This window comes from Trichomycterus rosablanca, chromosome 7, assembly GCF_030014385.1.
Source record: "Trichomycterus rosablanca isolate fTriRos1 chromosome 7, fTriRos1.hap1, whole genome shotgun sequence".
NCBI lineage: Eukaryota > Metazoa > Chordata > Actinopteri > Siluriformes > Trichomycteridae > Trichomycterus > Trichomycterus rosablanca.
Window position 1 is genome coordinate 102,028 of NC_085994.1, and position 21,003 is coordinate 123,030.

The following is a 21,003-nucleotide window of genomic DNA, read 5'->3' on the forward strand; positions in this document are numbered from 1 at the left end:
AGGGGTTTAACAGTGTTGTAGGGTTATACGAGTAATATTTTGGGCTGAGCAGGTGCTGATGGGGAAGAATCACCTTCAGACATTGTGAAAACACTCCTGAGTTTATATGAAGTGAACATCCAGCTTATATTTAATATTAAATGTAGCTTGAATTAGCATGAAAGTGTCACGTTTGATCTGCAGTAGCGCTTCTAATAACTCCTGTGTTTAGTCTGATAGAGGGTCAGAGATCAGACTCACCTGGACTCAGGTCGATGGATCCTCCACCAAAACTGAGAGATGGTTCTGCTGATCAGAGGTAACAAGCACGTAGTGATTCTGATTCTGAACGATTCAGTTTAAATCTGATTCATAATAAAGCAGAAACGTTTTAATCAGGTTATTTCATGTTTATTTCATGTTTAATTTCATTAGAACTTTAATCATTTCTGTGTTTTAGTCTGATGGAGGGTGAAAGATCAGACTCACCTGGATCCAGCTGTTTGTCTATGAAAACTGATTGGTCGATGGATCCTCCAATGAAGTTTGGAGCTGGAGATGGTTCAGCTGATCTGGGGTCAGTATGATGAGTTTTACTTTATAATGAGTGTTTTTGGTAACTTAAACTTTATTTTGGGGTATCTCTAACAGTCATGTTTCCAGGTTATTTTATAAGAATCCTGATTGATTGATTGATTGATTATTTTTTTTATTCCCAAAGGGACACCACAGAGTTACAGCAGTAATTCAAACATTACACACATCACACAGACACGCCCATGTAGTACAAAAGAGTTTGTGATGTATCAGAATTTGGGACGTCTGTGAGAACTGTTTGAAGGTTTTGTTTAGTGTCAGTTAGTGTTAGTTTTTTAAATAAAGCTTTTTATGTTATAACTGTTAAATTTACAGAATTATTATTTATGGTTTTGGTAACTTTTTATTTTTTATTTTGGGTGTTTACCCCTCATGTTTTCAGGTTTTTATTGAACTTAAACTGATGGGATGTCAATAAAACAAGAAACATTTGGGTGTTCTTAAAATTTTAATAATTATTGTAACTATATGGACGTGTCTGTGAGTTTTGACATGTAGTGGCTATCATATTTATTACTTAATGTTTTAAGGGGGGGTATATATAGATATATACGATGCAATGACACATTGTTATTATCAGTACAGAGGTACCTTGTAACTCGACATCCCCTAAAATTTAAAATCTTTGAAACTCAATGCCCATCATAGAGAAATTTGTACCCTTACCTGAGCTTCCCTTCTTTAAACTGTGTTAGAAATTCAGCAATACAGGAGTCAGGAGACTTCCGGGTCTTCAGGAGTAGAGTAGTTTATTAACACATACAGACGTATGGGCGCAGCTTGTAAGACCAACAGAAATCTAACTAGGCATATTCTGGGAAGACTATACAGTGGGGTCAAAAAGTATTTAGTCAGCCACTGATTGTGCAGGTTCTCCTACTTAGAAAGATGAGAGAGGTCTGTAATTTTCATCATAGCTACACTTCAACTATGAGAGACAAAATGAGAAAAAAAATCCAGGAAATCACATTGTAGGATCTTTAAAGAATTTATTTGTACATTATGGTGGAAAATAAGTATTTGGTCACCCACAAACAAGCAAGATTTCTGGCTCTCACAGACCTGTAACTTTTTCTTTAAGAAGCTCTTCTGTCCTCCACTCGTTACCTGTATTAATGGCACCTGTTTGACCTCATTATCTGTATAAAAGACACCTGTCCACAGCCTCAAACAGTCAGACTCCAAACTCAACCATGGCCAAGACCAAAGAGCTGTCGAAGGACACCAGGAAGAAAATTGTAGACCTGCACCAGGCTGGGAAGAGTGAATCTACAATAGGCAAGCAGGTTGGTGTGAATAAATCAACTGTGGGAGCAATTGTAAGAAAATGGAAGACAAACAAGACCATTGATAATCTCCCTTGGGGTCAAGATCTCATCCCGTGGGGTCAAAATGATCATGAGAACGGTGAGCAAAAATCCCAGAACTACACGGAGGGACCTGATGAATGACCTGCGGAGAGCTGGGACCAAAGTAACAAAGGCTACCATCAGTAACACACTACGCTGAGAGGGACTCGAATCCTGCAGTGCCAAGCGTGTCCCCCTGCTTAAGCCAGTACATGTCCAGGCCCGTCTGAAGTTTGCCAGAGAGCATATGGATGATCCAGAAGAGGATTGGGAGAATATCATGTGGTCAGATGAAACTAAAATGGAACTTTTTGGTAAAAACTCAACTCATCGTGTTTGGAGGAAGAAGAATGCTGAGTTGCATCCCAAGAACACCATACCTACTGTGAAGCATGGGGGTGGAAACATCATGCTTTGGGGCTGTTTTTCTGCAAAGGGGACAGGACGACTGATCCGTGTTAAGGGAAGAATGAACGGGGCCATGTATCGTGAGATTTTAAGCCAAAACCTGCTTCCATCAGTGAGAGCATTGAAGATGGAACGTGGCTGGGTCTTCCAGCATGACGATGATCCCAAACACACCGCTCGGGCAACGAAGGAGTGGCTCCGTAAAAAGCATTTCAAGGTCCTGGAGTGGCCTAGCCAGTCTCCAGACCTCAAACCCATAGAAAATTTGGAGTCCGTGTTGCCCAGCGACAGCCCCAAAACATCACTGCTCTAGAGGAGATCTGCATGGAGGAATGGGCAAAAAATAGCAGCTACAGTGTGTGCAAACCTGGTGAAGACTTACAGGAAACGTTTGACCTCTGTCATTGCCAACAAAGGTTATGTTACAAAGTATTGAGTTGAACTTTTGTTATTGACCAAATACTTATTTTCCACCATAATTTACAAATAAATTCTTTAAAAATCCTACAATGTGATTTCCTGGATTTTTTTTCTCATTTTGTCTCTCATAGTTGAAGTGTAGCTATGATGAAAATTACAGACCTCTCTCATCTTTCTAAGTAGGAGAACCTGCACAATCAGTGGCTGACTAAATACTTTTTGACCCCACTGTATACACTAGAAATGATGGGAGGATTTACAAAGACTCGAAATGAGGGGAGAAATTAGAAAAAAGAGGAGGAGGTTAAGGGGGACGGAAATGACAATGGAGAGGGGGACTACAAAGGTGAACAAAGATTGGGGAAGTGTAATAAAAGGGGTGTTGGTTTTATAACGGGTAATACAAGATACAAGAGGGGGGTCAGGATACAAGATGACAAAAGGTGTGAGAAGAAAGGACTGGGTGTCTGTAGGAGACGGGAAAGGGAGTAGGTGAGGGGTGAATCCCTCAATTGAGACCAAGTCTTTATCTGCGTATTGTTCCATTAGGGATATAATCCACTTGTTTTTCCTCTTGGAGGCCATCTTGTATGTTTCCAGAATAATCCTAGATTATATAAATCCATTTCCAACTGCGATTGTCCACCAAACAAAAACTAGCATATATTGAGAGTTTCAGGAACAACTAAAATCCCGCCCAATACGTGAATTCGGAAGCTCTGATTGGTGTAAACTAGGGCTGTCGAAGTTAACGCGATAATAATGCATTAATGTGATCTCAATTTAACGCGATTAAAAAAAATATTGCCGTTAACGCAAATTCTATACAGGAAAAATTTACCTATACAGGCAGTGAGTGCCATGTTGAATTACATCACGAAGACCCGCATTGTTATGTTTTGTACTTAACCACGAAATACAAATGATACTAGTTATGTGGAGAACGAGTTGTCTTTATTGCTTAATCCACAACTTGGAGCATCACACTAAAACATAACACGCCGTTACCCGCTGGTCACCTGATACACATATCAGCTCAGTGACGTACAACACAGTGGTAACGTGATACGCAGATCACGTAAATGATATATATCCCACGCATGACAATAATAAGCTTTTTTCTCTCTTAATTTTCCCTGACAAGTGAAAAACCAAAATATAGCAACCTTAACATTATGAGGAAGAATTTCAAAGATATTCCTTTGCAATACTTTATCATTTCAAGAATATGATACAGACTGACCAACACTATTAAGCCAAATCAGCATTGAAAATTGACTTTACTTTTAATATCCTTCTACAATGCTGGTGCTTCTTAAAACTGAATATTTTCTTTTAAACAGCAGTGTTATTTAAATGCTATTAAATTGTTTTCCAACAAAATCCGCCCAATCTGGCAACACTGGAACGCGTTATTACATTTACATTTACATTTTCAGCATTTAGCAGACGCTTTTATCCAAAGCGACTTACACAATGAGCAATTGAGGATTAAAGGTCTTGCTCAGGGACCCAACAGTGACAACTTGGTGGTGGTGGGGCTTGAACCGGCAACTTTCTGTTTACTAGTCCAGTACCTTAACCACTGAGCTATCACTGGCCCTTGATAGCGTTATTATTATCGCGTTAACTTCGACAGTCCTAATAAAAACGTATTCTGATATCCAGTTAGCAGCGTAGGGTTTATATAGCAGCAGGTAGAATAAGGTGAGAATAAGGTGCAAAAACAATGCAATATTGTGCAAAGATGCAAGTAATATAGTCACTAGTATGAGTTGTCAGAACCCAGGGAACAAGACTGTGTTGATTGTGAATGAGTTTTTGTGTATGTTAGTGTATGTACACCGATCAGCCATAACATTAAAACCACCTCCTTTAAAAAAAAAAAAATTTGAATCGTTTGACAGCCCTAGTTTAAACAGCTGTTTTTCATGGCTTGAACCACGACTGAATCTCTATAACAAATGAAGTGATTCATGGAGTCGTTTACGCACAACATCATAATGCGAAACAAATGAATCTTTACCATAGATAAGAGCACAGCTCCCTGATTCGATTCATATGAATCATTCGTTTCTGACATGTTTTTACTGAGTGATTCAGTTAGATTTTTTACAGACTGATGTGACAGACTGAGGGCTAAATTTCATGTGTATGGACAGAGTCTGACAGAGCTTTAGAGCCAAAAAAAGGCACAAATGCATTAAATAATGACACAATAAAGTACAAATAATTCATCTGACATATTTTTAATAATATTAATAATTCATCCTATGTTATATTGTTTTGCAGTATAATCAGTTTTTTTGTGTTGGAAAGTTTTGGAGACCAATAACTCCAGATCAGAATTAGTTAGCTAACAATTTGGTATGGAGATTGTAAACAACATTTGCCACAGGGGGACATCATCTTCCAGGAAGGAATGTGGTCGGAAAAAAATCTTGAATGATCGTGATCGGCGATCACTTAAACGTTTGGTGAAATCAAATGGTAGAAAAACTCCAGTAGAACTCAGGGATGTTTAATAGTGACAGTAAGAGCATTTCCACACGCACAATGTGAAGGGAACTCAAGGGATTGGGACTAAACAGCTGTGTAGCCTTAAGGAAACCATCGTCAGTAAGGCTAACCGGCAAAAACGGCTTCAGTTTGCTAGGGAGCATAAAGATTGGACACTGGAGCAATGGAAGAAGGTCATGTGGTCTGATGAGTCCAGATTTACCCTGTTCCAGAGTGATGGGCGCATCAGGGTAAGAAGAGAGGCGGCTGAAGTGATGCACCCATCATGCCTAGTGCCTACCGTAGAAGCCTGTGGGGGCGGTTCTATGATCTGGGGTTGCTGCAGTCGGTCAGGGTCTAGGTTCAGCAACGTTATGTGCACAAAGAATGAGGTCAGCTGACTCCCTGAATATACTGAACCACCAGCTTATTCCATCAATGGATTTTTTCTTCCCTGATGGCACGGGCATATTCCAAGATGACAATGCCAGCATTCATCGGGCTCAGATTGTGAAAGATGCTTCAGGGAGCATGAGACGTCATTCTCACACATGGATTGGTCACCACAGAGTCCAGACCTGAACCCCATTGAGAATCTTTGGGATGTGCTGGAGAAGACTTTGTGCAGTGCTCCAAATCTCCCATCATCAATACAAGATCTTAAGGAAAAATTAATTTAATTTCACGTTTAGAATTCGATTCCTGTAACACACTCCAAAAAAGTTGGGACAGGGGCGTGTTCCTCAAATCATGATTTTTTACTTCAGGTAACTAAGTAGCTAAACTTATTGAAATGTTGATTCTGTCCTGGATGTGTTTCTCAGACGGTGGTGACCCATAACTGAACCTTCTCCTCCTCGTTGTTTTTGAAAGAATCTTGTTTCCTGAGATCCTAAATTTTTTATGGTTTTCTTTATATAGTTTTTGAGAACCGTACTGTAGATGGAGTTCGTCCCTGCATGACATGGCTTTGAACCTTTTAGATCCTTTCATTCTTTCATCATTTATAAAATCTTAATAAATAAAACTGTATTTAATATCATTTCAGCTTTTTCTGAACATTTCAATTTTCTGAGCAAAAGAGTGAGTGGTCAAGATATTAGGAGTCTCTTTAATTCTTGCCATTGTTATATATATATTAGGGCTGTCAAACGATTAAATTTTTTAATCGCGATTAATCTCAGAATTTCATATAGTTAATCGCGATTAATCGCATTTTTTTTTTTTTTTTTTTTTTTTAAAGGAGGTGGTTTTAATGTTATGGCTGATCGGTGTACATACACTAACATACACAAAAACTCATTCACAATCAACACAGTCTTGTTCCCTGGGTTCTGACAACTCATACTAGTGACTATATTACTTGCATCTTTGCACAATATTGCATTGTTTTTGCACCTTATTCTCACCTTATTCTACCTGCTGCTATATAAACCCTACGCTGCTAACTGGATATCAGAATAAGTTTTAGGGCTGTCGAAGTTAACGCGATAATAATAACGCGTTCCAGTGTTGCCAGATTGGGCGGTTTTCCGCCAAATTGGGCGGATTTTGTTGGAAAACAATTTAATAGCATTTAAATAACACTTCTGTTTAAAAGAAAATATTCAGTTTTAAGAAGCACCAGCATTGTAGAAGGATATTAAAAGTAAAGTCAATTTTCAATGCGATTTGGCTTAATAGTGTTGGTCAGTCTGTATCATATTCTTAAAATGATAAAGTATTGCAAAGGAATATCTTAGAAATTCTTCCTCATAATGTTAAGGTTGCTATATTTTGGTTTTTCACTTGTCAGGGAAAATTAAGAGAGAAAAAAGCTTATTATTATCATACGTGTGATATACAGGGGTTGGACAAAATAACTGAAACACCTGGTTTTAGACCACAATAATTTATTAGTATGGTGTAGGGCCTCCTTTTGCGGCCAATACAGCATCAATTCGTCTTGGAAATGACATATACAAGTCCTGCACAGTGGTCAGAGGGATTTTAAGCCATTCTTCTTGCAGGATAGTGGCCAGGTCACTACGTGATGCTGGTGGAGGAAAACGTTTCCTGGCTTGCTTCTCCAAAACACCCCAAAGTGGCTCAATAATATTTAGATCTGGTGACTGTGCAGGCCATGGGAGATGTTCAACTTCACTTTCATGTTCATCAAACCAATCTTTCACCAGTCTTGCTGTGTGTACTGGTGCATTGTCATCCTGATACACGGCACCGCCATTGGATGCACATGGTCCTCCAGAATGGTTCGGTAGTCCTTGGCAGTGACGCGCCCATCTAGCACGAGTATTGGGCCAAGGGAATGCCATGATATGGCAGCCCAAACCATCACTGATCCACCCCCATGCTTCACTCTGGGCATGCAACAGTCTGGGTGGTACGCTTCTTTGGGGCTTCTCCACACCGTAACTCTCCCGGATGTGGGGAAAACAGTAAAGGTGGACTCATCAGAGAACAATACATGTTTCACATTGTCCACAGCCCAAGATTTGCGCTCCTTGCACCATTGAAACCGACGTTTGGCATTGACACGAGTGACCAAAGGTTTGGCTATAGCAGCCCGGCCGTGTATATTGACCCTGTGGAGCTCCCGACGGACAGTTCTGGTGGAAACAGGAGAGTCGAGGTGCACATTTAATTCTGCCGTGATTTGGGCAGCCGTAGTTTTATGTTTTTTGGATACAATCCGGGTTAGCACCCGAACATCCCTTTCAGACAGCTTCCTCTTGCGTCCACAGTTAATCCTGTTGGATGTGGTTTGTCCTTCTTGGTGGTATGCTGACATTACCCTGGATACCGTGGCTCTTGATACATCACAAAGACTTGCTGTCTTGGTCACAGATGCGCCAGCAAGACGTGCACCAACAATTTGTCCTCTTTTGAACTCTGGTATGTCACCCATAATGTTGTGTGCATTGCAATATTTTGAGCAAAACTGTGCTCTTACCCTGCTAATTGAACCTTCACACTCTGCTCTTACTGGTGCAATGTACAATTAATGAAGATTGGCCACCAGACTGGTCCAATTTAGCCATGAAACCTCCCACACTAAAATGACAGGTGTTTCAGTTATTTTGTCCAACCCCTGTATATCATTTACGTGATCTGCGTATCACGTTACCACTGTGTTGTACGTCACTGAGCTGATATGTGTATCAGGTGACCAGCGGGTAACGGCGTGTTATGTTTTAGTGTGATGCTCCAAGTTGTGGATTAAGCAATAAAGACAACTCGTTCTCCACATAACTAGTGTCATTTGTATTTCGTGGTTAAGTACAAAACATAACAATGCGGGTCTTCGTGATGTAATTCTACATGGCACTCACTGCCTGTATAGTTAAATTTTTCCTGTATAGAATTTGTGTTAACGGCACTATTTTTTTAAATCGCGTTAAATTGAGATCACATTAATGCGTTAATAACGCGTTAACTTCGACAGCCCTAATATATATATATAATTTTTTTTTAAATATCACACATTTAATATCAAAATGAGTTTACCCAGCCAAATCCATTAAAAAATGTCAGTTTTGCCTGATAGGTGATGCTTGTTATAAATAATAACATAAAATAAAATCTTTGGTCACGGTTTCTCTTTTTGTTTTTGTAATCAGGAGCTGAAGCAGAAAGTGATCAATCTGGTAAGGAAAGAGCTGAACGAGTTTGAAAAGCTCATGATTTCAGATTGTACAGCGGAAGGTGAGGACGAGGATGAGGAGGATACAAGCAGTATGAGACAGGAAGTGCTGAAGATCACCCAGCACATCCTGAAGAACATGGACCAGCCAGATCTTGCTAACAATCTGCAGAAAAGTAAGTGATGAGGAACACTGCATATTTATTTTTTATTTTTTACTATATTCCACTTTAAACTGGGTGATTTAGAACTTACTTTTCTTATCTGAATAAAACGAGTGTTGAAGCGCTGAAGGCAGGAACTTCATGTGTTGTGTCTGTAGAGAGGTTCAGGTCTCAGTGGTACCAGTTCATCACCCATGAAGAAGAGAATTGCAATGTTTACATTTACATTTTCTGCATTTAGCAGACACTTTTATTCAGAGCGACTTACAGAAGAGCTTCCATAGTAAACATTTCATTTCTCAAGTTGTAGTAAACAACAGTCGAAGAACACAAATCTGCTGTAACCTGTTAGAACCAAAGTGGGTTTTTTTTTTTTTTTTTTTTTTGGAAATTAAAAAAAAAATGTTAGTAAATAAGTACAAGTCAGCCTAAGTGTTTAGTAAGAAGGTGATGAAGGTTTTTAATCGTTTTTTAAAGACAGCAAGAGACTCAGATGTTCGGAAAGACAGAGGAAGTTAATTCCACCACTTGGGTGCTAGAACAGAGAAGAGCCTTGATGCTCGTCTTCCTTCAGTCCTGGGAGGAGGATCAAGTCGAGCGAGACTAGAGGCTCGGAGGTTGCGTGGTACAGAGCGGGTTTGATTAGACCGCGAAGGTAGCTTGGGGCTACTTCATTTTTGGCTTTGTAGGCGAGCATCAGTGTTTTAAACTGAATGCTGGCAGCTACAGGAAGCCAGTGAAGAGAACGCAGCAGTGGGGTGCAGTGTTAATTTCGTTGACGAATGATTTTCGTCATAGTTTTCGTCAACGAACCTTTTTTTCATGACGAAAACGAGACGATAACTAAATAAAAACTACATAAAAGGATAAAAACTATGACGAAATGAATCGACACTTTCGTCAACGAATAAAAACGAGACGAAAATGTTTGGCAGGGACGACATCCAATCAGAACTGATTTAGTTTTGTGGATGGTAGGGACAAGTTAGAAAGAGATCCAATCATAACTACTTTAGCGTATGAGGAGGGGCGGGACAAGGCGATTAGCCATCCAATCAGTACTAATCTTTTGCAGTACCGCGGTAAGACCGCACTCGCACAAATTTGATCTAAACCCGGGAAGAGCAGTCTAGCCTGTGAACTGTCTTTACTCATGGAACTAGGTTAATTCCACAATGTCAACAGGGAGAAAGAGGAGAGTCGATATATCTGGACACATTTCTCATTTGATGTCGTGAAAAACAAGACGATGTGTAAACCATGTGGGGCGACGATCTCGGGTAAAAACAACAAATCTGAAACGACATCTGGCACTGCTGGCAGTATAATGGCAACATAATGTCACTGCTGCTTTTATGGTACCCAGTTTTATAAAGAATGTAATATACAATTTGTTATGAACAATGCATATATTTTTCAGGCAGAGCAGGCCTACTGGTCATTAATATTTTGTTATTGTTATGCTCAATAAGCAAGGTCAATTAAATAAAGATGATGTTTGAAATAAGTTAAATCTGTTTTTGTGTGTATTGCACATTCAAACATGAATAATATTCCATAACTGGTTAAAAATGTTTCATTTTGTGTAAGTGTATATAATGACTTAAATAATTTAAGGGAACTGATGAAAAAGCATTTACATTTTAAACCCTTTATATGTATTTTAGGGCAGCACGGTGGCTAAGTGGGTAACACTGTCGCCTCACAGCAAGAAGGTCCTGGGTTCGAACCCCAGGTGGGGCGGTCCGGGTCCTTTCTGTGTGGAGTTTGCATGTTCTCCCCGTGTCTGCGTGAGTTTCCTCCGGGTGCTCCGGTTTCCTCCCACAGTCCAAAGACGTGCAAGTGAGGTGAATTGAAGATACTAAATTTGTCCATGACTGTGTTCGATATAACCTTGAGAATTGAATAAACTTGTGTAATGAATAACTACCGTTCTTGTCATGAATGTAACCAATGTGTAAAAACATGACGTTAAAATCCTAATAAACAAACAATTATGATAATTAGTCGACTTAAACTAGACTAAAACTAAAACAATTCAGATGACTAAATTATGACTAAAACTAAATTACATTTTAGTCAAAAGACTATGACTAAATCTAAATCAAAATTTGCTGTAAAAATTAACACTGGTAGGGTGATGTGGCAGCAGTGGGATGATGATGAGGCAGCAGTGGGGTGATGTGATGTGGCAGCAGTGGGGTGATGTGATGTGGCAGCAGTGGGGTGATGTGGCAGTGTTTGGGCTGGTTAAAAACCAGACGGGCAGCTGCATTTTGAATGAGCTGCAAGGGTTTAATAGTGGACATAGGAGAACCTGCCAGGAGGGATTTGCAGTAGTCCAACCGTGAGATTACAAGTGATTGGACCAGAATCTGAGTAGCTTCCCTGGAGAGAAATGGTCGAATCTTCCTGATGTTGTACAGGAGGAACCGGCACAATCTTGTCATGTTGGCTATATGAGGAGAGAAGGTCAGCTGGTTATCCAGGACAACACCAAGGCTTCTTACATTATCAGATGGTCTGATCTGGGAGTCATCAAGAGAGATGACTAGGTCCTGGGTTGGAGACTGATCTCCGGGAATGAGCAACATCTCTGTCTTGCTGGGATCGAGTTTTAGATTACATCCATTGTGACATCCATTGTGAGATATCTCGCAGACATGCTGAGATGCGAGCTGAGACTTGTGTGTCTGAAGGAGGAAATGACAGAATGAGCTGAGTGTCATCTGCATAGGAGTGGTAGGAGAAGCCATGGGAGGCTATGACCTTACCCAGAGAGTGGGTGTAGATAGAGAAAAGAAGTGGGCCGAGTACAGAGCCCTGAGGAACACCGGTTGAGAGAGTGCATGGAGGAGATATGGATCCCCTCCATGACACTTGGTAAGAGCGCCCTTCGAGGTAGGAGGCCATCCATTGCCATGCTGAACCTGTTACTCCAAGGTTGGAGAGAGTGGACAAGAGAATGCTGTGATTCACTGTGTCGAAGGCTGCAGAGAGGTCAAGAAGAATAAGGACCGATGACAGTTTGGCTGCATTGGCTGCATAAAGCTTCTCAGTAACAGCTACAAGTGCTGTTTCTGTAGAATGCGCTGCCTTGAAGCCAGACTGGTACGGATCGTGGAGGTCATTCTGAGTAAGAAAGGCAGATAGTTGGTAATAGACAGAACATTCAAGAATTTTTGATAGATAAGAGAGGAGTGAGACAGGTCTGTAGTTGTTAATGTCTGTAGTGTCTAGTGTAGGTTTCTTGGAGTTGTTGATGATGGGTGTGATGAAGGAGATTAGGTCCTGTGAGATGTGTGAGCTGGTGAAGCTGGTGAGTGTGTTGGTGGGTTGAGGGTCAGTTGAAAGTGGGTCAGTCGGAGAGAAGGATTGATTGATTTTGTCAGTAGCAGTAAGAGAGGCAGAAGGGGGAGGAGGAGGAGGGTTCAGAAGTGAAGAAAAGATAGCATGAAGCTTACGTGGGTCAGCAGCAGATTGTTCAAGCTTTGTTTTGTAAAAAGATGTTTTTGCAGCAGTCACGTCGGATGAGAACCTGGACATCAGAGCGTGGTAGGAGTGGAGATCAACACCGAGCTTAGATTTCCTCCACTTTCTCTCAGCTGCCCTTAATTCTCTTCTGTTGCTGCGCAGTGCATCTGAAAGCCAAGGAGCAGGGTGAGAAGGTTTTCCTCGTTTGAGGGTAAGAGGACAAAGCTGATCGAGGGATGTTGAAAGAGAAGAGAGTGTAGAGTATTAGTTGCGGAGTTGAGTGGAAGGGTAGCAAGCATGTCAGGGTTAGGTAGTGAAGTTAGGATGTTGGAGATCAGCGAGGAGGAAGATAAAGAGTGAAGATTAGGGCGTGTTTTAAGGGTGTAAGTGTGGTTGGAGGTAGAAAGAGTTGGGAGATGTAGAGAGAAGGACACAAAGTGATGGTCAGAGAGGTGAAGTGGGGTGACGATGAGGTCCAGAGCAGAAGCTGGACGGCTGAAGACCAGGTCCAGAAGATTGCCTTCTTTGTGTGTCGGAGGGCTGTGGTTAAAGAGGAGGTCGAAAGATGAAAGAAGAGGAAGAAGACAGGAGGACTAAAGTGTAGGGAGATTAAAGTCACCAAGATGTGTCAGAGGAGTTCCATCTGAAGGGAAGAAACTCAGAAGAACATCCAGCTCTTCTATGAAGTCTCCCAATGAGCCTGGTGGTCTGTAGATGACAATGATATGAAGAGTAATCGGAAAAGTAAGAGTAATAGCATGAAATTCAAAGGATGAAATGTTAAGGTGAGAAAGATCCATGGGAGTGAAGTGCCATTTCCTGATCAAGAGCAAACCTGTACCACCACCCCTACCAGATCCTCTCGGTGTATGAGAGAAGGTGTAGGCAGAGGATAAGGCTGCTGGTGTTGCTGAGTTTTCGGTGGTGATCCACGTCTCAGTCAGTGCCAGGAAGTCAAGGCTGTGAGAAAGTGCAAAAGCTGAGATGAAGTCAGCTTTTTGGATGGCTGATTGACAGTTCCAGACCCCAGTTACCACCACTGTTTGAGACTGTTGCAACAGTTGGGGGTAGATGAGGTTGCTGTTCCTATAATGTGACTTGTGATGTCTGCAGGGTCTGTGAGATATGAGCACAGGAATGATTGATTTGCACATGCTGAGATAAGTTTGGTAAATGAAACAATGACAGAGACTGATAGTACTTACCCAAAATTAGTTGTGTAGTAAAAGTTAGACAGATTAAACAATCCAGACAGACATTAAAACCTAGTAATAGTAAAGATGTAGCGGAGATTTAATTTTATACTAAGCTTAGCCCTGCCCCTCAATTCACACCTAGGCCTCTAACAATAGACACCTGAAACCAATCGGCAAAACACAAATTAATGCAGCAAGAGACTAGCTTTAGTTTCTTACAAATAGTTAAATTCTAGCACAGTTAAGCAAGTTACTAGTCAAAGTTACAAAGATAGATTCTAATACAAGTTACAGCAAAGAATATACTTAAACAAGAAGCCTACCTTACCCAAGAATACAAATGTACACAATGGAAGACACAAGCACTGTACACTGTAATGTGCATGTGTACACGTTACATCAGACACAGTTAGGGAGGAGAGATTGAGATGGTTTGAGCATGTGCAGAGGAGGGATGAGAATTTTATGAGGAGAAGGTGCTGAGGAACAAAGGACAAAGAGGAGGTTTATGGACCTTATTAAATGTTAAATATTAATGATGTCATTAATGTTCATTAATAAAACTGTCATCTTGTTTCTCTCTGTTAGAACTGGAACTGGTCACTGCATATCAGATAAAACTCAAAACTAAACTGCTATCAAAATATAAAAGGATTAATGAAGGAATCTCCCAGCATGGAGGCTCAGCACTTCTGAATGAGATCTACACTGAGCTCTACATCACCGAGGGCTGGAATCAAGACGTCAATAATGAACACGAGGTCAGACAGATTGAAGCGGCGTCCAGGAGACCAGCAGCGCAGGAGAAACCCATTAAATGCAACGATCTCTTCAGAGACGCGTCCATCAGAACTGTTCTGACCAAAGGAATTGCTGGAATTGGAAAAACAGTCTCGGTGCAGAAGTGTGTTCTGGACTGGGCTGAAGGGAAAGCAAACCAGGACGTTCTCTTCATGTTCCCGCTTCCTTTTAGAGAGCTGAACCTGATGAAGCAGAAGAACCTCAGTCTGATGGAGCTCCTGCATTATTTTTTTCCAGAAGTAAAAGAATTACTTCATATAGACTGTGAGAGCCACAAAGTCGTGTTGATCTTTGATGGTCTGGATGAGTGTCGACTTCCTCTGAACTTCCAGAACAATCAGAACTTGTGTGATGTAACAGAATCAGCCTCATTAGATGTTCTGCTTACAAACCTCATCAAGGGGAACCTGCTTCCCTCGGCTCTCCTCTGGATCACCACTCGACCAGGAGCAGCTAATCAGATTTCTCCTGAGTGTGTAGACCAGGTAACAGAGGTACGAGGGTTCAGTGACCCTCAGAAAGAGGAATACTTCAAGAAGAGGATCAGTGATGAGAACCTGGCCAGTAAAATCATCTCACACATAAAGTCTACAAGAAGCATCTACATCATGTGTCACATTCCAGTCTTCTGCTGGATTTCTGCCACTGTTCTGGAGAGAATGCTGGATGAAGCAGAAATTGTGGAGATCCCCAAAACTCTGACTCAGATGTTCACCCACTTTCTGATCTTCCAGCTCAAGCACAAGGATCGAAAGTACCATGGGAACCGTGATCTTGATCCTCACAAGACCAGAGAGACGATTCTAGCACTGGGAAAACTGGCTTTCCAACAACTGGAGAAAGGAAACTTGATCTTCTACGAGGACGACCTGAGAGATTGTGGTGTAGATGTCAGAGAAGTGTCAGTGTGCTTGGGTGTGTGCACCCAGATCTTCAGAAAGGAGTTTGGGCTCTATCTGGGGAAGGTCTTCAGCTTTGTACATCTGAGCGTTCAGGAGTTTCTGGCTGCTTTATTTGCATTTTTCTGCTTCATAAATAAAAATAAAACCAGAGAACAAACCACTGAACTGTCTGATCTCTTCAACAACTCAAACCTGTCTGAGTTCCTGAAGAGTGCAGTGAACAAGGCCTTACAGAGTGAAAATGGACACTTGGACCTTTTCCTTCGGTTTCTTCTGGGTCTCTCACTGGAGGCTAATCAGACTCTCTTACATGGTCTGCTGCCACAGACAGGAAGTAGCTCTCACAGCAAAGAGGAAACCATCGAGTACATCAAGAGGATGATCAGGGAGAATTCCTCTCCAGAGAAATCCATCAACCTGTTCCACTGCCTGAATGAACTCAATGATGATTCTCTGGTGCAGGAAGTCCAAACTTACCTGCACAGAGGAGGTGACTGTTGCCTCAGGAAAAGCGTTCTCTCTTTTTCTCAGTGGTCGGCTATTGTGTTTGTGTTGCTGAACTCACAACAGAAGCTGGATGTTTTTGATTTGAGAAAATACGACACCTCTGATGATTGTTTTCTGAATCTCCTACCAGTGGTTAAAGCATCAAAAAAGGCTGAGTGAGTATTTTGGTTTATAAATGCATTGTGTACCCCTTGAGACCCCAAACCTAATCCTGACTGCCACCTTCAGTTGGTTTCAGGCAAAATTTCTCCACTTACTTATTTTTTGTAAATGTTTTTCTTCCAGACTCACTGATTGTAACCTGACAAGTGAAAGCTTTGCAGCTCTGTGTTCAGTTCTCAGTTCAAAATCCTCCAGTCTGATGGATCTGGAGTTGAGTAACAACAACCTGCAGGACTCAGGAGTAAAGCTGCTCTCTGCTGGACTGATGGATCCCGACTGTAAACTGGAGATACTGAGGTGAGATTAAGTGTACTGTAGTGAATTTTGGGTTCTGATGGATCAATCCCTCCATTACAAATAGTTTAAAAGTATTTATGATAAAGACTGTTTAGGATGTACATAGTCTAACAGTTCTGCCTTTTTGCCACCCAGGTTGGATGATTGCAATCTAACAGAAGAAAGCTGTGGAGCTCTGTCCTCCGTCCTCAGTTCTAAATCGTCCAGTCTGAGAGAACTAAACCTGAGTAACAACAACCTGCAGGACTCGGGAGTGAAGTTGCTCTCTGCTGGACTGGAGAATCCAGACTGTAAACTGGAGATACTGATGTGAGATCAAGTGCACTGTAGTGAATTTAGGGTTCTGATGGATCAGTCCCTCCATTACAGATAGTTTAAATTCATTTCTCATATGGAGTGTTTAGGATGTAGATGTGTGGACTGAGGTAGATCATCTTGTATTTCATTCCAAACAGCCTGAATGGACGAGTGACAAATCTATGAAATTAAACAGGGTGGAAAATCATTTTCTCTTTCAGGCTGTGCGAGTGTAATATGTCAGAAGAAAGCTGTGGAGCTCTGTCCTCGGTTCTCAGTTCAAACTCCTCCAGTCTGAGAGAACTGAACCTGAGTAACAACAACCTGCAGGACTCAGGAGTGAAGCTGCTCTCTGCTGGACTGAAGATCCCACACTGTAATCTGGAGATGCTGAGGTGAGATCATGTGTGTCAGTACAAAATTTGAGCTCCTTGATGGGGATGGGATCAATTGTCCCACCTTGTTTAATAGAATTTTAAGAACAGGGGGTCTTCTCAGGCCTTGAACCCTTTTTTAAACATCTGCTCTCTGACTGCGAGAAGTTTAACAATCAGTGTGTTAATTGTGGTCCAAGCTGATATTTGTTTATCAACCAGTAAATATAAAATACCGTCACAGGTTCTTGTTGTTAGAAAGTTCTGCTCAGTTTGGAATGTACAGTGTTGTGAATATTTGACCCTTTCAGTTTCTGATCTTAAGGCAGAAACTTTGAATATAAGACCAAAAAAACTTTATTAACCACAATTAACTACAATCATTTATTTAAACACTAACTGGCCATGTATGGGAAGGTAATAACTTAACTAGATTAGACTCACCCTGTAACAGTTAGGGCACGTCCTGATATTGCAGAGTGAGATGTGGGCCTGGGTCAACAGGGGAGGTGCTTCAATTAAAATCGTTCAACCAATCACAAACTAGCCACATCTCTTTGTATGGCATCTCTTTGTACTAGTTTACTGTCCATGTTTGTTTTTATGTGTTGAGTTGTTTCTCTCTGCAGGTTGACCGGTTGTAGTGTTGGTGATGAAGGTTGTGCTGCTCTGGCTTCAGCACTGAAATCAAACCCATCATCACAGCTGAGGGAACTGAATCTGTACTCCAATAAAGCAGGAACTTCAGGAGTCAAGCTGCTCTTCGATCTACAAAATGATCCTCAATATAAACTGGAGAAAATACTGTGAGTTTTTCACTTTAGTGCCTTAAACAGATTTAGTGACATGAAAGTGATCATCCTCAGTGATCCAGTCCAGAAAGATCTCATCATGTTAAACCATCAAGAAAGGAAATATTTTACCATGCTGTGTATCACCTGCAGAAGGTGGCTTATCAATGTCACATTGAAATAAACATGGAAGTCCCTTAAAAATGTTAATTAATGCATTTATTTAGTTATTGATCCCCACGTAGGTGTATACCCATACCCACCATACCAGTACAGATCCTGCTTTTAGAACTTGGCACTGCTAACAACCTGGACGAGTCCGTGTGTTGATATTCATCACAGAAACACTGATTTTTGATGATGTGCTGTTTTAGGAATTAAAGGTCCTGATTTTATGCACATTTTTGTTACACAGATTTTCTGAATTCTCCATAATTTTTAATGAGGTAAATGGTAAAATACCACAAAGTCCTTGTAATTGCTCATGGAGAAACATTCTTTAACTGTTAGATGATTTACTAATGGGTTTAATAGTAGATGTGATGATGTATACTCTTAGTTTGCTTTTAACAGCTGACTGTGTTTCTCTCCTACAGCACCGAATTACGACCTGTATCTGTCAGTAATGTGGATTTGGACGATGATGATGGAGATCTATTTGATGAGGATGACGATCAATATGATGAGAATGACGATCAATATGATGAGGATGACGATCAAGATGATGAGGATGATGATCGAGATGATGAGGATGATGATCGAGATGATGAGGATGATGATCGATATGATGAGGATGATGAGGATTACGATCAATATGATAATGATGAGGAGGATGATTATATGCATGATGATGATGATGAGTAGTAAGATTAGTGGTATGATTCTTCTTCATTAATGACATGGACCTTCTCAGGAACAGACTTTTCAACATCCTTGGTTCATCACATCACTTAATTCCATCAGTACCTGAATTTAACACTTACATGCGGTCAGTGTGTTTACATGAACATTATAATCAGAGAGCTGCAATAATCTGATTACTGAGTTTATATAAACCTCTATAATCTTGTTATGGTAGACCTCTAAGTTTACATGAATCCGTCAGTAACGACATTAATCAGAATCAAAACTTTATATCTAGTTCATGTTTTACTATTTTATAGATCAAGTAGTGCTAGTAGGGTTAAGGTTAGGGTTAAAGTTAGGGTTAAGGTTAGGTGTTATAGAAGGTCCTGGTCAAAGAGCATGAAGAGGTGTTATACTGTTTAATAACAACATTTTTAAACATCGATGCCCCTGGTCAAACCTTATGTAAGAAAAAGTAAATACATATTGTACAGGGAACAAACGTAAATATTGTGCATTTTTTTAACAGTGGCACAAGTAAAATAGCACAAGCAGAAGTTTTAATCAATTCTTTTAAATATCTTTCTAAAAGCTCACATGATGAAGCAAAAAAGGCTGGAGCTTCTACAACAGCACAAAATGTCTTAAAATCCACCATCATGAACAGCCTGAAGATAAACCGGCTGAAACTTCATAGTGAAGACTCCAACATCATTTAAAATTCACCTGATACATGGAAGAGTTGTCTGCCAGTCGACTTAAGGCGATCTCAGAACTGAAAGCTTTCAGCAGGGAAGAGTGAAAATGATTGTAGTTTATTGTTCTGTAATATTAAACGTACTGACAGCAGCTGGTCCAAACATTTCTACGTGCCACAATTTCATTTTTGTAGTTTTAAGTTTATCAAATATAAAAAATAACTGTGTATAAACATTAGCGGAAAATGTGACAATATTTTGATGTTGATTATTCTGTTTTTATTTTTACTAAAATGGCATTTGTAAATGTGTGAATTTATAACTTGTCATTAAACTGTATGTCTTTTTTTATTAAACCCTGTGCTTTACTGTGTTTTACTGTGCTCTACTGAGAGGTAAACTGTTACACAAACTGAAACTGTTGAAACTGTTGTCAGTCGGTCAGTGATGACACTGATAATCTCACTGATACAGTTTTTGTTTAAAATAGAATGAAAAATTATTTCTGCTCTGTAATTAAGCAAATAAACCACATAATATATTTAAACCATACGATTTATACGTATAAGTTAGATTCTTTTTTAAAGGTTTACATTCCCGCCTGCTGCCGTCCACGACCCTGATCATAATGAAGCTGTAATGCTCATTAATTAATTTAGTGGAATGTTATATCTGTGATTTGAATGTAATAGAAAATGTTAGCTGGATATCTGAACAATCTTAATGCTAATTATTAGAAATAAAAACCTCTGATGCTGCAGCTTTATTAATCATTCTGAACTTACATCAGTGTGTTTCTTGAGGTTGGAGGGGGAGTTTGAAATCTTTAGGTAAACTTTAGAGAAACTTTATCCCATACGAAGAAACTTTCACTCTGACATGAAAACATTTCTTGTAAATATGGAACACGAGTGTTCCTGTCTGTCACTAACATGTTACTGCTAGTATCTGACATGTCTGGAGTTGGGTGGAAATCAAAATGTGTCCGTTTCTTTTGAAGAACTCGTTTGCACTTGTGCATCAATGTGTACACTGAAAGTTTTTAGTGCGCATCTAAACCTTGTTTTATGATATGCTGTTTGTAAATGGAGGAAAACAGCTCAGGCTTTTAGTACAAAGAATAAAAAATTAAAAATACAAAAATCATGAGTACATGAGGAAGTGTTTAAGTGTTCCGCTCTGGAAATTTGAGTTATTTTATGGAATTGTCCATTTGCATGATTTTGCAATTTAATTTCATAATATCAAAGCAAAGGTAGAAATGATAAAATAGCAGTTAAGTAGGAAAATGATTTTTAAAAATAGTGGATTTAACTAAAAACATTTTTTTTATTGTTTTAATAACAGAGAAGGTCTGCATTTCCACCATTTTTAGATTGTTCTACAGTACATTTAGGTTTTAACATTTTCCTTCTGTTTTTTTGTGCATTAGAACTTATGAAACTTATGAAACTTTCGGTGTAGCTAGTGCGACCGAGCTTTTCCCAAATGCTTATGGTGGGACCGCGGTCACAAATTTACTTACCAAATTTATTGCTGTTTTATTTTGTAATAACAAGTAATGAATTTGCACAGGACAAAATATATCTGAAGTTTATCAGA

General features: G+C 40.1%; 1 protein-coding gene across 1 annotated transcript; it reads left to right on the top strand.

Moving 5' to 3' along the window:
- Positions 1 to 477: 477 nt before the first annotated feature.
- LOC134318038 (NACHT, LRR and PYD domains-containing protein 3-like) lies at positions 478 to 19,757 on the top strand. Its single transcript, XM_062998777.1, has 8 exons — positions 478 to 556; positions 8,870 to 9,068; positions 14,315 to 16,091; positions 16,222 to 16,395; positions 16,531 to 16,704; positions 16,914 to 17,087; positions 17,696 to 17,872; positions 18,454 to 19,757. The coding sequence occupies exons 2-8, from the start codon at positions 8,930 to 8,932 to the stop codon at positions 18,719 to 18,721; spliced, it is 2,883 nt and encodes a 960-aa protein (XP_062854847.1). The 5' UTR covers positions 478 to 556; positions 8,870 to 8,929; the 3' UTR covers positions 18,722 to 19,757.
- Positions 19,758 to 21,003: the final 1,246 nt, after the last annotated feature.

What these genes read in the sequence shown, in the direction of transcription:
- LOC134318038 (XM_062998777.1), top strand. Translation starts at nt 8,930, where the DNA reads ATGATTTCAGATTGTACAGCGGAAGGTGAGGACGAGGATGAGGAGGAT. An exon ending in TGCTAACAATCTGCAGAAAA is followed by an intron (nt 9,069 to 14,314) that starts GTAAGTGATGAG and finishes TCTCTCTGTTAG; the next exon opens with AACTGGAACTGGTCACTGCA. An exon ending in TGTAAACTGGAGATACTGAT is followed by an intron (nt 16,705 to 16,913) that starts GTGAGATCAAGT and finishes TTTCTCTTTCAG; the next exon opens with GCTGTGCGAGTGTAATATGT.